At 35.7% G+C, this 16,533-nt stretch overlaps 4 protein-coding genes across 7 annotated transcripts; 3 read left to right on the top strand and 1 right to left on the bottom strand.

The window, feature by feature from the left end:
- The first annotated feature begins 1,109 nt into the window (after positions 1-1,109).
- On the top strand, positions 1,110-4,701 carry LOC107619000 (uncharacterized). Its single transcript, XM_016321206.3, has 9 exons — positions 1,110-1,378; positions 1,977-2,053; positions 2,378-2,606; positions 2,717-2,871; positions 3,008-3,053; positions 3,170-3,261; positions 3,422-3,518; positions 3,756-3,812; positions 4,300-4,701. Exons 1-9 carry the CDS (start codon positions 1,232-1,234, stop codon positions 4,468-4,470), a joined length of 1,071 nt encoding a protein of 356 aa, XP_016176692.1. The 5' UTR covers positions 1,110-1,231; the 3' UTR covers positions 4,471-4,701.
- On the bottom strand, positions 4,637-6,351 carry LOC107618999 (pentatricopeptide repeat-containing protein At2g13420, mitochondrial-like). Its single transcript, XM_016321204.3, has one exon. It carries the CDS (start codon positions 6,307-6,309, stop codon positions 4,756-4,758), a length of 1,554 nt encoding a protein of 517 aa, XP_016176690.1. The 5' UTR covers positions 6,310-6,351; the 3' UTR covers positions 4,637-4,755.
- A 2,608-nt stretch (positions 6,352-8,959) lies between these two features.
- Positions 8,960-11,278, top strand: LOC107619492 (uncharacterized). Its single transcript, XM_016321789.3, has 4 exons — positions 8,960-9,117; positions 9,338-9,426; positions 9,735-9,832; positions 10,658-11,278. Exons 1-4 carry the CDS (start codon positions 9,108-9,110, stop codon positions 10,752-10,754), a joined length of 294 nt encoding a protein of 97 aa, XP_016177275.1. The 5' UTR covers positions 8,960-9,107; the 3' UTR covers positions 10,755-11,278.
- A 186-nt stretch (positions 11,279-11,464) lies between these two features.
- On the top strand, positions 11,465-16,383 carry LOC107616797 (uncharacterized). Of its 4 annotated transcripts, none has more exons than XM_088500350.1 (14): positions 11,465-11,781; positions 12,294-12,696; positions 12,777-12,868; positions 12,947-13,105; positions 13,205-13,538; positions 13,926-14,044; positions 14,132-14,204; positions 14,279-14,499; positions 14,647-14,703; positions 14,796-14,970; positions 15,222-15,344; positions 15,421-15,591; positions 15,751-15,810; positions 15,898-16,383. In XM_088500350.1, the coding sequence occupies exons 1-14, from the start codon at positions 11,681-11,683 to the stop codon at positions 16,021-16,023; spliced, it is 2,214 nt and encodes a 737-aa protein (XP_088356476.1). In that variant the 5' UTR covers positions 11,465-11,680; the 3' UTR covers positions 16,024-16,383. The 4 variants fall into 4 exon arrangements, 3 of the variants coding, with proteins under 3 accessions (XP_088356476.1, XP_088356475.1, XP_088356474.1); XR_015900063.1 differs by lacking the exon at positions 11,465-11,781 and adding an exon at positions 11,842-12,056 and having other exon boundaries at positions 15,441-15,591; positions 15,898-15,973; XM_088500349.1 differs by lacking the exon at positions 11,465-11,781 and adding an exon at positions 11,842-12,056 and having other exon boundaries at positions 14,345-14,499.
- Positions 16,384-16,533: the final 150 nt, after the last annotated feature.

Genomic DNA, 16,533 nt, shown 5'->3' with positions numbered 1-16,533 from the left:
GTGATGTGTGACGATTCGGTGAGAAGGGTGACGAGGGGGTGGCTGCAGAGAGGTTAGATGGAGTATGGACAGCCTTAGGAATTTCTGAATTGAAGAAGGGTTATGCAAATAAAGATTAGGAGTTTTGGATTTCTATAAATGTGTGTGTGAGAAATGACTAAAAAACATATATGAGAAATAAACTATTAAGGATAATTTAAGGAATTCATAAATTTCGGGGAATAGCGGGGACGGGGCGGGGATCCCCGCTCGGGTCCCCGTGCCTGCTTCGGGGGAATTTCGTCCCCCATCCCCATCCCCGCGGGGAAAATTCCCCACAATCGGATCCCCATTCGAGGCAGTTCCCGCAGGGATCCCCGCGTCTCGGGGAATTTTGCCATCCCTAATATATATATATGGTATAAGGATGTAATAGTAAATAGCTTTTAGTTTTTACTTGATGCATTGATTACAAAATCACGGAGTGGTTTTGGTGCATGACTCCATTTTGCACTTGAGAATTAAGATAGTTACACCCACCCACTTTCTTTCCCTAAAACCGGGCCCATCAACTTTGCATTTTAGTAATGCAAACATTTAGAGACAATAAATAACATGTGGCCAAGCTTAATTAATTAATTAAACAAAATCAACAAATCCTACCCGTTAAATTAAATTATATGGGAAGTTATCAACTTATCATGGTTTTGCACCAAAAAAGCCGGTGAGGTACCACTTTAACCACAAAATTTCTAAGTGCATTCAAAATAGTAATGATATTTGTATTCAAAAGTGAGTATTAAAGTAGACAAAATTCACTCCCTCTAAAGTTCAAGTTAAGAAAAGATCATCTACAAAATGCTAACAATAATAATATTTATTTTTTTTTACTAAAATAAATGTCAATACATATGTGTATTATACTATTATTAAAGAAATGTGAAAAAGCTAAGAGGTTGCGAGTTCGAGTCTCCTATCTTTGATAAAAAAAAAAAGAAATGTGAAAAAGAAAGTAAAAATAGTTTTGACTTTTGGCACATTTGAAATGGAAAGGTCGCAGGTCCCCACGTTTGAGACGTGTGCAACTCGCCGGCGTATAAATTGCTCGCAAAACAACTCAACAAGAAGAAGCAGCAGCTCTCAACACTTAAAAAAGTGTTTACAAGTTACAACACTCAAAACAAAACTAAACAAAAACCGAAATCGGAGAACCTTCGCCGCCGGCGGAAAAAGAAACATTTCCGGCAACGAAATGGCGAACTCCGGTGGTGGCAGTTCGGGCGTGAGATTGGACGAGTCGTTTCGTGCGGTGCCGACGGTGTACCTGACGTTCCTATCGATCTGGTTCGTCTCTGCATTCTCTTGGACAGCTTACACTTACAGGAATCGCCATTCTCAGGTTCCTCAATTTCGAACGCACCTATTCAATTCTTCCTCAATTTCATTGAATTCTATCGACGAAGATTAACGTTTAGTAGTTATGATCATATTGATGCACTTGAGTTTCCAGTTTTGGTAGCTCCGACTCTGTTTCGTTGTTCAAACTTTGATCTTGTTTTTTCTTTTTAATTAATTATTTTAGCTCGATAATATAATTATGGTTAAATTTGTCTAGGTGTGTTGAGAATTTTTGTGTCAATCAAGTATACAATTTCAATTATCTAAGTTTAGTTAAACAGAGACTGATGAGAGATAGAGACTAAAGTCTTTGTATTGGTTTAGCATAAAATGTGCAAGATTGAGTTATGTCTTAGTGTCTTGTTGAAAAAGGAAAAGTGGAGTTATATTTGGAATTTGAAAAGTTGAATAAAGGTAATTTTGAAGGGACTTGAAATATGGTTACTAAACACAATACTGAGTCTCAGTCCTGCTTTCAAACTCTACGTTATAGTTTTTAGTAATAAAATGTGCATTCTTTGAATTTGAAGAAGGTGATTTTTTTTTTCTTCAGCTGTTTGTGACTGCTTTGTTTTTATGATATTATTTTGTTAGAGCAGTGCAATAAGTTGCAGTGGACTCTTACTTCGGTTCCATTGATGAAAGCATTGCAGCTCATGCTATCCTTTCTCTTCTGGTAAATGTTGGACTAGTTATTTCTTCTCTGTTTCTTTCTTTATTATTTATTTTTCTATATGAGAGAAAAAAAAACTTATACAGCTTACGGTTTAGAATTGCTCAATCTTGCATTCAGTATAGAGTATAGACACACACATATTATCTTGGTTGATAGTTCTAGACTTCTACGGACAAATTCATGTTCCATGCCAGTGGCGTGAGTATCAAGTATCAACCAAATAAAGAGAGTAGATTCATAGAAAATTTATTATCCTGGTAATTGAACTCTGTATTTGTTGTTCTCAATGATTTAAGTAAGCTTTTTTTTATACAATTCTTGCAGGTATCCGTGCTACAATTTTCAAGCATGTTCTTTATGGATGTCATTTGGAGTGTATGTAACTGGGGTGCTATTTCAGACAGCTGCTTTTGTCTCCTTTTTGCTCATATCTCATGGTTACTGCATCATGTGTGAGCGTCTTTCTCTAAATGAACGGCGAACAACTGCGGCGCTGGCGTGTGTGTTTTACTTGACACTAGTTGGTTACAAGGCTTGTGTGCCATACTTCACTGTGAGTTTCTTACCTATTTTTACTCAATCTGCAATTTATCTTGTAAATTTATGTGTTTGTTAGTTCTAATTATGATGATTTCTGACTTTTGTAATTGACCAAATGTACAGGTACTTCTGCTACTAAATTATTTTATTTCATTCTATGTGATTTTCCACCACATCTCCCAAAACCTGCTAGTGTTGCGAGAACAATTGAGCATTATAGAAAATGAAGATGTTCATACAATGCATGATGCTGTGTATAAGAAGTACACAATGTTCAAGTAAGTGCCAAAGTATCTCAATTAAAAGTGTTTATTATGACTAATTTTTTCTCAAATATCATATCATATATATACCTTAGCCCTTTTAGAAGAAACTATGCTTAATTATAGACACGCTTTCCTTTCCTTTGTGCAGGAAATTTCAGGGTGCAATGCAGATTGTAGCTATGGCAGAAATTGTGGTATATATATATATATATATATATATATATATATATATATATAATTATGTGTTTCACTCATAAACTTACATACATATTATGAATATAAAAGTGATTTTGACAAGGATTAATTATAGATATGCATGAATGTGGACGACTCTTCGGAGAATTACTGGATTCGCATATTAATCAGAGAATGGGTGCAACTCTGCATCTTTTTGTACATAGGGTATGCATATATATCCAAAGATACAATACTGTCAATACCACTTCAATTCTCTAAACAGTACAAAATGGATCATCATTTTACTACAAAATGCTAGAATACTATTCATGATTTATGTGTCCGTTGCTAACATAAAACTATTATTCTTTTTATTTACCTGCAGATGGATTTTCAAGTCACAAGATTTGGCACCACACTTCTCTATTATGCCTGCCACAAAATGTAAAGGCGAGACTCTGGTGCCTCCCACCTACAGTATTGTAAGTTATCTATCTTCACATTACTGAGGCCAAGAATGCCAACTAAAATGTTATTATATATAAGGAACATTTGTAAGGAACAAGTTGTAAATAGTTTAGATCTTCTATATGTTCTTCTATCATATAAGTGTAGATTAGATCACAAATTATAACCTTTAACCGATTTACTAGGCGTTCATTCCATAATGAATAGAATAATGTCATTCTTTTAACCGTACTGAGTACACTATTGTGTAGGAAATGGATGCAGCAACTTTTAAAGAATTTAGTAGTCATGAATGGCACATTGGGGTGGTAAGTGCTGCTACTTTTTTTTTGGTGTCCCTTTTTTCTTGGTGGTAAGTGTTGCTACTTGAAAACATAGAAAATTGAATAGTCTTTTTTCTTAATTTAATTTCATCAAAATAAGAATTTTATTCAACTGAAAAGAATTGCAAAGATATTCCAACAAAATTTGCCTTTAAGAGGCAATGGCTTAATCAACTAAGATATCTAAAGGAATTTATACTCCTAAACTCTTCCATCATAAAGATCAGCAAAGAGTAAATTTCTTTAGTTGAATATTGCATAGTTTACTACTTCTTGAGTAGTATCTTGTTAATTGTTAAGCAATCATTCAAAGCATGGAACTATCTAAAAGAAGAAATAATTAATCCTCCTCAACATACTTCTGACTACTAAATGAATAAAGAATTGATTGTTTCTTATAATTGAAGACATTGAAAGTATCTCTGTTTTACTTCATCCATCTTTTACTAACACAATCATTATGCTTGTGTAGCCAACTAGTTCACATTATCAAAGCTCCAAAGATGAAGTTCTAGTAATCATTCAGCACCCTGGTGCACAGAGGTCAAGTAAAAAGCTCGATTTTGGTTCTCACAACACGGAATGTTATGTTGTATCAGATCTTCATACGAATTCATATTCAAATCAAGTAGAACTACACTGATTAATTGTACTTTGCATTTCTTGCTTATGCCTTTTTCTTGCAGTTGGCAAGGGCATGAATTATAGTATATCTATATCCAAGATTATTACTTAGGATTAGGAACAGTGAGTTAAGGGTACAGCAATGAGGTTTAGCTCATTTACCAAATGTTAGAGATTAGAGGCAGCTGCAAATATGTATAAATACATTATCAAAAGCAATGATAAATGTGTATATTATTCTTGATCTCAATGTGCCTTTGTGTTTAACTTATGCAACAATCATGTTTAAGGGTTTTGCCATAGTTTATCTCCTATATGGCTTTAATTTATATTCTTCAAACTCCGAACCAAATGTTATGGATTCTTCATCAAGCTTCTTCTTCAATCTCCGCCAAGTTCTCAACATATCAGCCTGTATTAGCCCTTTGTAAAGGCTCTCGAAAGTAACTTTCTGAGGAAGAAATCCTTTCTCTATCATCTCTACAAAATAATGGCAAGCCTCCCTCCAACGCTGTTTTGCACATAGCCCATGAATTAGAATGGTATACATATCCAAATCTGGTCCTACCCCAGTCTCCTTCATATCATTCCATATCTCTTCCACAACCCCAATTTTATTCAGATCCAAAAACATCCTAATCAGAATGCCATATGTATGTGAACTTGGCAAGCATAAACCATCACTCTTCATCTTCTTAAAGAACTTCAAAGCACTACCAGCATCCTTTCTCCCTCTATATTCCTTAAAGAAGCAATTGTATGTTGCAGCATTTGGAGTCACTCCATTCTCCATCATCTCATCAATCAAAGCCTCAGCATCTTCAAGCCACCCACAAGAAGACAGACACTTTATAACCGAAGTATACGTCGCCACCGTCGGACAAATACCTTTCTCCTTCATTAACCTCAATTTATCAAGGGATAACTGCGGTTTATGTCCCCTGCTATAAACATGGAGCACAATAGAAAAACTAGTCACATCTGGCTCAATCCCTTTGCTGCGCATTTCATCGAACATCTCATCTGCTTCTCTTATCGTTCGGTCAAACCTATCTTCAGGGTGAAGACTAGCCCTTCTACAAATCCCATTCAACAACACATTATAAGTAACAAGATTAGGCTCAACTCCTTTATCTACCATCTCACTAAATAGCTCTCTAGCCTTTCGAATTCTCCCTAACTTGCACCAACCATAGATCAGAACAGTGTACATTTTCACATCGGGTCTAAACCTATGCACATTTTTATTGAAAACTTCAACAGCGACTTTTACATAACCGTACTTACAGAGCGTGTCAAGAAGGAGGCAAAATTCTTCTGAACTAACTTTGTTCTCCGCGAAGGCATCGATATCATCGAAAGCACGAATCGCCTGGCGGGTGAGGCCGGCGGCGACAAGGCGGCGGATGAGGAGCAAGAAGGTGTTAGGAGTAGGGGTGAGGCTACGGCGGTCCATGTCGACGATGAGCTGCCAGGCGACATCGAATTGGCGGACCTTGGCCATAACGTCGATGAGGAGGTTGTAAGAGGCGGTGGTGAGAGGAGGGTTAGGGAGGGTCTTGACGTAGGTGAAGAGGGAGAATGCGATCTTCGTATGGTGTCTGAGTCGGAGGAGGGTTTGAGAGAGGAGGTGAGGGGTGATGGTGACGCCGTGGAGTTGGAGGGAGGATTCCACGGCATGGAAAGGGTTGTGGTGAGTGAGGAGGATGCGGGAGAGTGAATCGGCGTCGTTTGAGGGTTGGAGAGTGGGGAGTGAGGATACGGCGTCGTTTTGGAGTGTTGACGCGAAGAAACGGCGAGAGAGGAAGTATGCATAGGTGTGAGGTGTTGATGGAGCTTTGGCAAGTGCCATGTACATGTAGCTTTCTTCTTCTTACGAGTGTTTCAGCTCGGTGAAGTGAAGCACACTTGAAGCAAAGTCTATTCACCGTGTTTATTTATTTATTTTTGAGAATAAGAAATTATTTTAGCCCATGAATGTGAAATTTAGATTTGGATTAAATTTTGAATAATTAATTTATGTAGCCACTTATAAAGATATTTATATGAGAATAATAATTAAAATATAAACACATGTAACATGTAATGGGTTATGCCAAGAAGCAATAGTTCAAATGGTATAGTCTCTTCATACTCAATTAAGAGGTTGCGGATTCGAGTCTCCATATCTTCAGTAAAAAAAAAACATGTAATATGTTATGCCAATGAGTTATAGCTCAAATGGCATAGTCTTCACATACTCAATTATTTTTATATAAATATATTTTTATTTGAGTTTTTAGCTCATGACATCATTTTTATTTTCACATGACTATAAATCAATGTTCTGAAAATCAGACCGGACCGGTCGGTCGAAACGGTCCAACCGCGAATCGGCGTACAAACGGTTCGATCAGATGTGTAAAACCGTTGAAACAAAAACCGGTAAGGAATTGGTGAACCGGCCTGTTGGATCGGACCAGGAATCGGCCGGTTTTAAGGAAACGGCGTCGTTTGCAACTTTGGCCTACTGATTACTGAACTGAACCACTCCACTTCTCAGTTCTCACTCTTCTCAGCCTATGCTCTGCTTGCCTGAATCATTCACTCTCCCTTATCCAACCCTAGCTACTCTTTTCGACCCACTGCCGCCTCTCCGTCGAGCCACTGCCGCGTCCGTCCGTCGAGCTCTGTCGTCGTCTGTCCGTGTAGCCACTGCCCCCAAGTCTCCAACTCCCCTGCTCTCTTCTTCCGCGAGCTCGCCCCATCCCCTACTCTTTGCATCTTCTTGCCGTCGGCTTCATCTTCTTGTCATCGTCTGGTCGGCGTCGTCCATCAATCAAGGGTCTGTTGGCCCCATCCCCTAGTTGTTGTTCGTTTTTTTTTTCTACTTTTTTATGCTGTTTTTGTGATTAGCTCTGGTTTTATGTGCTGCAATTTTATTGATTAATGAATATTTTGTGATTAGCTCAGGTTCTCTACTGATTATTGGTTCTTTACTGATGTGATTAAACACCCTGGCAGTTAGATTACCTCCAGAAACGGTGCCAAGAATTGGGAATCCGCAATATTATTTTTTATTTAAGATTTAGGATTCAATCAAAAATTGGCTTTGTTTACATTTGTTATAGCTGGCTTAGTTAGTTAGCACACTGTGCCAAGAATTTTGCTCTTTGTGCGTATATCTGAGTTCAAGCACCTTTGGTTACTTTGTACAACTTGAGTTACGACGTGCTGTTTGTTGGGAATAATACACCATTCCCCCTTGAGAAAACACCTTTGACAGAGAAATAAAATAGACACAATCACAACACAAGAATTTAACGTGGAAACTCCAATTACCGGAGAAAAAACCACGGCCGTTGTCAAATGACAACCAGAGAATATCACTATGTGAAAATTGTTACAACACATAGACTTCTTTCTCTCACCGGCACCCCAGTACACCCACACTCTCTCAAAGCAAATATCTAACTACACCTCACAACACTCTCTAATAAAGAGTACAGAAGAAAGGAAAAATCAGATACAAGTTTAAAGTGTTTCTGACTGGTGCAAAAACAAATAGAGAACTTAGCCTCATATTTATAGCCTAGGCCACCCACTCCATTTGCTATCCTGAGCAATGTGTGACTAATTCAACCAAATCCTAACACTGTTGTATTAGTTGGGTTCAAGAATTTTATTTTATTTTAAAGCAATTTGTTTGTATTGTGCCAATGAAGTTCATTATTTCTGCTGAATTTTTTGTTCTTGTGTTTGTATTCTGCTGATGGCTCCTAATTATTTTGTTCAAATTTGCTGATGTTTGTATTCTGCTAATGGCTTTGTTTTGTAGATGCTGTATTCTGCTAATGACTTTTAGTGTTTTGTATGCTCCTAATTATTTTTGTTCTGGTGTTTTGTATTCTGCTAATTGCTGGGTGAAGGTCTAGGGTTTTGTGATTGTTGCTGAATGTTGTAGGCTTAATTTAGATATGGTCTTGTTGATGGTTTTTTTATTTTTCATTGTGATGTGGCTGTTTTTAATTTCGTATCTGTTTTATTAATTTCAATTATGGATAATAGTATTAATCAAGAAGCAATTGCTGATAACAAGTTCTTGCTGATTTTGATGATTGATAAATCATGATGTTGGGATTTAATATTTAGATATGTTTTTTTACTATTTAACGGTTGAATTTGTATTTTGATAAGATCATATGGATTTGGTTAATGATATTTTACGTAGTGTTTTAAATTTCGAAGATATTTTAAGATTATATTAGACTATAATTATATTTTAGGATGTTTATTTATAATTTTTTTATTATTTTATTTTAAAATGGTTTTTCGGTTGAATTATCGGTTGGACCGGTTAGACCAATAAACTAATAAACCAGTAACTAGAGCAGTTTGATGACCGGTCCGATTCTAGAACCTTGCTATAAATCTTGAAAAAAAGTATTTGTGTAATTCTAGAATATATTTACTAAACTTCCAAAATTTTTTGATCCAATATATATCTTAAATAAATTTATATAATTCTTAATTTACTAAACAGTGCCTCTTCCTTCTCTTCGGACGGAGCTCCCGCGCTCAACGCTCAACACTCAACAATATTCTCCAAATTCCACCTCACTTCAAAACTCCTCTCTCTCCGATTCCGATTCTGCGAAACCTTTTCCATTCCTACAAATGAGTGCAGGTACCATTTGCTTATTCTATTCCTCACCAAATTTATTATTATTATTAGGGTTTAAGTGGTTTATATAAGCACTAGCTGGATTTAAATTGAAGCGCTTGAGGAATTTTTGCTTAAATTTATGTTTCTTCAAATACGAATTTTTTCTTCTATCGTGTGAATTTGGTGAAATAGTGAAGAAAATGATTGATAGTTGGTTTGATACATTTATTGATTATAATAGGTGGCGCATTTGGTGGCAATAGAGGGCTCCGTCCAGTGCCTCCTGAAAAGGGTATTTTCCCATTAGACCACATGCATTTATGTGACCTGGTAATGCTTTAATCTTAGTTTCTCAATCTGCAACTGAGTCTTAACCTATATTATATCTATGGTTATAGTTGAATTTCGAGGAATAAGCCGTTGCAAGTTGTGTATTTGTTTCTGGACGATTAGTCGAATCGATAATGAGTAAATGTTTCCTTAATGCTAATATTGATACAATCAATATGTTGATACAATCGATATATTAGAAAGTAATTAATTCTTCCCTTATTTGGTAATAAGGACGATATTTACAAGGAATTGTTAGGGGGATAAATCATTTCTCATCAATTTTGTGTGTGTTGCGTTTGTTTCAGGAGAAGAAAGAATATTTGGGTTGTCTGAAAACTGCGGGTCACCAGTCTGAAAAATGCAGGGATTTCTCGAAAAAGTACTTGCAGTGCCGAATGGAAAAGTGAGTCTGGCTTTTCTGTGTTATCGATATCATATTTGATTGGCTCTAGTGTTTTTCTTTGTGTAGGTTAGCATAAGTTGGAATGTTTTTACTTTTTAGTATACTGTTTCTTTTTTCTCTTCTGTCATGTTTTTAATCTTTGGAGCACAATATTGTGGTGTAACTCACTTAGTGTGTGGCATTCTAAAAAATCATATTCAGCGGATTTGGAATAATCATTCTAAAGTTTTTGTGATCTGTTTGAGTGAGCATTCAGTTTTGAGAATGGGAAAAGGAGTGACCGATGCCACTAATATTGATGTCTCATTGAGCATGTGACTAAAAAAAAGTAATAATACAGTCACACGAATTTGCTAATTACCAATCTCCTTGATGACCGTGTCCCAAAGTTAAAAGACTAGGGAGCAATTCTTGAAGAGTTTAATGTGATCAGAAAAAAAAAATGTATATTAAGGCATAAGGTTATTGTAAGATGAGAGGTAAAACAACCAATAGTTTTGAAGAAGGTTCTCTCTTCATTGGATGCAAAATTGTTTTTCAGGCTCTTAAGACTCAGTTTTAGTTGTTCTCTTTGCATAGGAGTTTCACAACATGGGAGTCATATCCACACTCTACCAATTTGTGTAATTTTCGCAGGAAATTTTACATAGGGAAGATGGAATCTAACTTCACATAATCCAAAGTATTTTTCATGTGAAATGTAATGTTTGGAAAGTTTTATTGGTCATCTTTATCTGTTTCCATGCTCAGCGTATATTATTGATACATGATTACTGTTAGCATTATTTTTGGTATACATGGTTCTTATTCATTGGCTTCTTACAGGAACCTAATGGCTAAGCAGGACTTGGCAGAACTTGGTTTTAAGGAAAGAAATGGAGAAACTCCTGAAGGGAAACCCACTGAGAGGATTGATAATTGAAAGACCAATGAACCCAAAGATTTAACAATGTATATTACTTTTGGGATAAGTTTGGCAATGCCATTTCTTTAGTTTGTCATTCGATTCCTCTCGTGAAAATTTTACAAAACCATGTCATGCTCCAATTTTCACCTTTGATAGATGGAGTCAAGTATGGGACCGATAAAAGTATCTAGTTAAGTGGTAAAAACTAACACATGATAAGGTCTTGTAAAATTTTCACACGAGAGGATAAACCTGTAAGTTAGCAATGGTATACACGAGAGTGTGGCTGGGAACAAAAAGTAAAAAATTGATGGGAAAGAGTTTATCCCATTAATGCAAAGTGGTAGTTGATTTGAGGATCTTGCTCCTGAAAATTGATGTAGTCTGGGAAAGGCAAATGATAGGTTTTTTTCTGAGTATCAATTTTGTACTTCAAGTTCAGAACAATTTTGTACTGAATAAGATGTGTTTCCAAACAAATTCTCTTGTCGTTATCCGGTCAACGTTTGTTCATAGAAGTAGTAGAATTCTTTGCACAATTGAAATCCATTATGAAATGACGTTAGCATTATTAAGTTGCTGCAATTTTATCATCATTTGAACCAAGACAATTACATGATCTGATTTAAGTTTTTTTTCTTATGGATTTTCTTTTCACTTTCTCTTTTTAGGGGATAGGAAGTGAAGCGTCAATAGAGATTATTCATATATTTGATAAAGAATTTTTTCTGATCTCATAAAGATATGAGTTTGATTCGATGTGGATTGTGGAGTAAGAAAAAGGGGAAAAAAGAATAGCATACTCTTAACATTAGACAAATAAAGAAACAAAATTTGAATGACCAAAACCATGAATACAACAAACTCACAAGAATTAGAATATTGATTGCACCAAAGTCCAAATGGGTGTTTGAATCTGGAAACATGTTCATAGTTCACACATGAATCCTATGATTATCACAAGGTTACTAAAAACCTTGGCTAAGGAAAAAGGTAAATGTCAGGAGTTAAATCCAAAGGGAATTTGTAATAACAGCATAAGGTATGTTTCAAACTCTTGTCTTTTCTTGTACTTGTAAGCAAAATGGTTATTTATTTGTACCTAACTATCTCTCTTTCTTTCTGTGCCTCGATGACATCGCTTTAATGCTTGCACTTATTTATAGTTCTCCAGAGAAGGGTGGTGTTTGTTTTCTTCCCTTATTTGTATCATTATCATTATCATTATTATTATTTATACCATTTTTCTTTGATTTTCCATTTTCTATCTTCCATGGCTACACCTTTCAATATGCAGCATCAACTGTTTCATCACTTGTAAGCTTCCTTTCTTCCTTTATGTTTTATTACCTTGTTATTATTCTTAATTGTACATTAGACACAGTGCATAATGATGTGAAGTTGAAGTGTTCCCTGAAACTGATTTTGATATTTATTGTATAATAAAAGTGTTGACCCCTTTATTTCTGATGTATATGATTTCATTTGTACAACTCTTTATGCATTTCTAACATGGCAAATCTACAAGTTCAAGAAGCTCATATCTAACTGCAGATCCTTCGGATTAGATATCAGAAAGAATTTAATTGTCTATTCCCTTCAACATGCCAAGTTGAAGAAAGTAGAGGGCTCTTTGAATAATGGCCTGTTGGTTGGGTCCTTGTCTAGATATTACACATCCTTAAGGGAATTCTCATCGCTCGCCAAATCAGTTAAGACTCATTTTTCTTGTATTGATCAAAGAAATGAAGTAGAGGAGGTTACTGATGTTCGATCAAGTAGTACTGAGGGAGTGGAGTTTAATAGAGTGGACTACATTGTTTCGGTATTGCATGAATCTGCTAGGAGCTTTTCTAAAGCTGTTGAGTCCCTTGGAGTCTCAAGATGTGGTCCAGAACTCACAATGGCTTGGATTGGAAAAGATGTTCATGAGTGGCATAGGCGAATCGCTTACCAGGTTAAGCACCAAAATTTTCTTTGATGTTGAAATTTGCAACTACTTAATTACAACAACTGACAACATGCTTGCTTACACAGGTTGCAGTTTATGTTTTGATGAAAACTGCAATTGATTTGGAGATATTGCTATCACATGAACGACACAACGAATTTTCCCCTGTTAGAGAGATGTAAGCTTTTAGATTTTTCTCTTGCATACTTTTTGGAAATGGTATGTGATTAAGAGAAGTAACAAGCTCTAGTTTCAGTTTGAACCCTTTAACAAATCAGGTGGGAGAACACATTGAGCTTCAACTCGGAATGCAGCATCCGGATTTGGTGCATTGGTTTAGAGACACTGAAATGCCACAGATAGCAGCATACTTTATTCCTCTTCTGAAACAATGGTCTGTGGAATATGCTGGAAGGTTTGCCTCAAACAACCTTGTTTTTTCAGAAAGTTATGTCCAAACCATGGATTAAAACTCTTCTAACAGGTCCAATTAGCCTGACAGAAAAGCTTTCAGCGGCATTGCAGGTATAATTGTGGCTATAACCTGCTGTACTGCAGTGGTGAAATTAGGCTGTGGCCGCATCCGTTGCCCCATACCTGTTTTGTGTTTTGAGGATGTTTTGGTCAAGCTCATGGATTTTTCACTCAATCTTGCTTCAGTGGACAAACTACACCAGTTAGCAACTGAGGCAGGATTTGAACTGAATTTCTTGTTGCATTTTGGTAAGAAGATTCTTCCAAGTGAAAAAACCGAGGAGCTTGAGTTTTGGATTGGTTTGGCACATAAGAAACTACAGAAAGCATTCTCTGAAGAAAGCATCATGTCAAACAAGAAAAGTGAACACAAGGTCAAGTTTGCAGACTCATTCAAAACTTTATGGATAATAACTTTAGTTGACTATGACATTTTCCTAAGAATTTATTCCATTCAGAGTGAATATAGTCACAGATTAAATCTACCATGTTCTCTTGATTTCCAGTTAGTTTAATTATACTTTAGTCCTTATAGTTTGACTCATTTTAAGTTAGGTTCTTACAGCATTTCAATATGTGTATATGATTAAAACTATAAAACCATAGGGAATCGTTGAAAGTTGAGTCGAACGATAAGAACATGCTTTGTCAATGTCTTTTCCAGTTTTTTAGCATGTTAATCTTTTCATTTCATAGGTGCACTGATTATTTATATTTATCACTCTTCATTGATCTAGTTTCTTGTACTGCAACTTTTACAGATTCCATCAGATACTTTGGCCATACTGGGACTTTTTGCATATCTTGGAAGAAGGACTAGAATATTTCTGTCAGCAATGGGAATTAAGGATCTTGATGAAATTGTTAAGGACTTACTTAGGTTGATCTCTTTGCTCGTCCATTTCATTTTAGTCGTATTGATCTTCAAGATATCGATACTAATCATTCATTGCCTTTTCCCTCTAAGTTACTTGGAGTGTGGGATTCTTTTCATTTATCCAGATTTTTCCTGCATACCAGTTTATCAATGCTTCATGGAGGTTAGTTTCTGTGAACTTTACCAACTGCTATTTGAGATTAAATGTTACTATTTTTAGTTTATACTATCTTTCAGGTAGTAACTGATGAGATAGGATGGCTTGATTTTTATGCTTCCTATGTCCAAATAAACTGCAAACAGAAAAGACAAAAACACAATGCTCGCCAAGCAGAGAAGGAGATCATTTTATCTGTTGTTTTTACTGTGTGCTATGATGTTTTCTCTGGCTTTGCGCACTTCAATCGCTCGACTCAACAATCGTTGGACACAGCTTCACTGTCATACTTGCTTCACTGGTAACTTTTAGTTTATGGAAAATGTTTCCTAGCCAGAAAATTTTCCAGAATCATGTGGCCAAATAAAATAGGAATACTATAAATTTGTTAATAATTCATGATTTCCATCAAAACCACTTAAAAAACTTCCCCTTATAACATTTCTAGTCAAGGATTGCTAAGCAATTGTCTGCAAGATCATTGGGCTGCTTATGATAAATCAGGGTATGCTGGTTTTGTTGGATTCTTTTACACATTCTCTTCTTTCATAGAAGACAACTTTATGTAATATGATTTAATATATGATCCATTTTCAGTGATTCACTAAATATTATGGACCATGCTGCATCTGACAATCATACATCATCATACATTGGAGGCATAAATGGAACTAAGTTAACTTTGGTGTTTGAAGGACAGCATAGGTCACACGACTTAACTACCAAAGGATTTCCAAAGATTGATTCTCACAACAGTTCTGGATTCCCCAAGGTATATTAATTATGCAATGCTACTTGTTAGATCATTAGAACAACCTCAGTTGCAAAGTTAAGGAACTCATTATCTTTCTAAACAAGAGATGCAAAATTTTATGCCTTGTTATATAAGTAGCAATTACATTACTCTTCATATATGACATAAAGTAACAGTGACAGATAGAAGAGAACAGAGTGAGTATTCGACATGGTCTCGACTTGACATGATAGTAACCACTGTATTTCTTGTCTTACTTCAAATCACAGGCTCCAATTTCGGCAACAAACAAGGAATCATCATTCGGGCAAGTTTCCGTAAATGACAAGTCAAGTCCTCTACATCAAAGTGTTATCAAGCGATACAGCACCAAGTTGGCATTGACAAGTGCGGTAAGAAAGACTTGTATGAGAATTTAAAATCCACATGCTTTTAGAAAGTGTGCTACTTACTATTACTACTCACTAGGACCTTTGGATGGGTACAAGGTTGCTCTTCATGGACATCAAGGTTGCTTTGCAATTACTTGCAATGCAAGCACATGGCTTCAAGGCTTCAAGAAGTCAAAGAAAGAGATTAGAGAGAACCTTGACTGATGTAATAGTCTTAATTCCAATGACAATCTTGATGCTACTTCCTGTAAGCAACTTATGCTTTTTGTTCTATTTTATTTGAAAAATTCTTGCATATATACAAATACGACGAGTAATTTTATCGCAAATGTATCAAAATGGATGAGTTTGATGTGTAAAATTAGAAATAGAGATACAAGTTTTGGCTTTCTCATTTTGTTAACAGGTAACAACAGTAGGCCATGCAGCTATAATAGCAGCCATCAAGAAATATATGCCATTCTTGGTAACAATTTGCTGCCTTGTCACTCATGTTTTGCTGCATTAATTGATGATGTAACAACATTGATGGAGGTTGCTTTTGCATGTGTAGATTCCTTCCTCTTATTCTCCAGAGCGTTTGGATGTTGTAAAACAACTAAAGCAAACTAGAGAGATGATGAGTAAGAGTAACCAGTCATTGCAAAATCAAGAAGATCAGCCACCAACCATTTCATGAACATGATTCTTTCTCAACTCTCAATACAATTTACATTTGGAGAAAGCAACTGTATATAGATGACAGCATTATTATTTTTATATACAATGTGAATGTGACAAACTTCCATTAGGGTACTCAATTGAATGGATCAAGATCCTCTAAAGTGAGGAAGTTGGTAAAGTGAGAAGTTAATTACTCTTAAATTAAGATAGTAGAACACATATTTTATGAAAATTATAAAATCAATGGTGATTAACCCTTCACTTTACCACTTTATCAACTTTCTTACTTTAGAGGATCCAAATTCCAATTGAATAAGGCCCTAAGCCTGTTGGATGTAATGCACATGCAGATTTATCCAAATCATTTATTAAAAGATGCTCCACTTTACAGATCTTCACTACTTGTCTGATGCTACCCTAATTTGGAACCCTCACAACTTTTTTTTTTCTATTTTGGGCACAAACCAACAAAAATGCCCTTAAAATTATCAAATCACTTACAAAAGTAAATTCCGATTTTATTTAC

Source organism: Arachis ipaensis, chromosome B9 (genome assembly GCF_059453495.1).
Source record: "Arachis ipaensis isolate K30076 ecotype BB chromosome B9, ASM5945349v1, whole genome shotgun sequence".
Lineage (NCBI taxonomy): Eukaryota > Viridiplantae > Streptophyta > Magnoliopsida > Fabales > Fabaceae > Arachis > Arachis ipaensis.
Note: the sequence above shows the minus strand (reverse complement) of the source record. Positions and strands in the feature narration are given on the sequence as shown.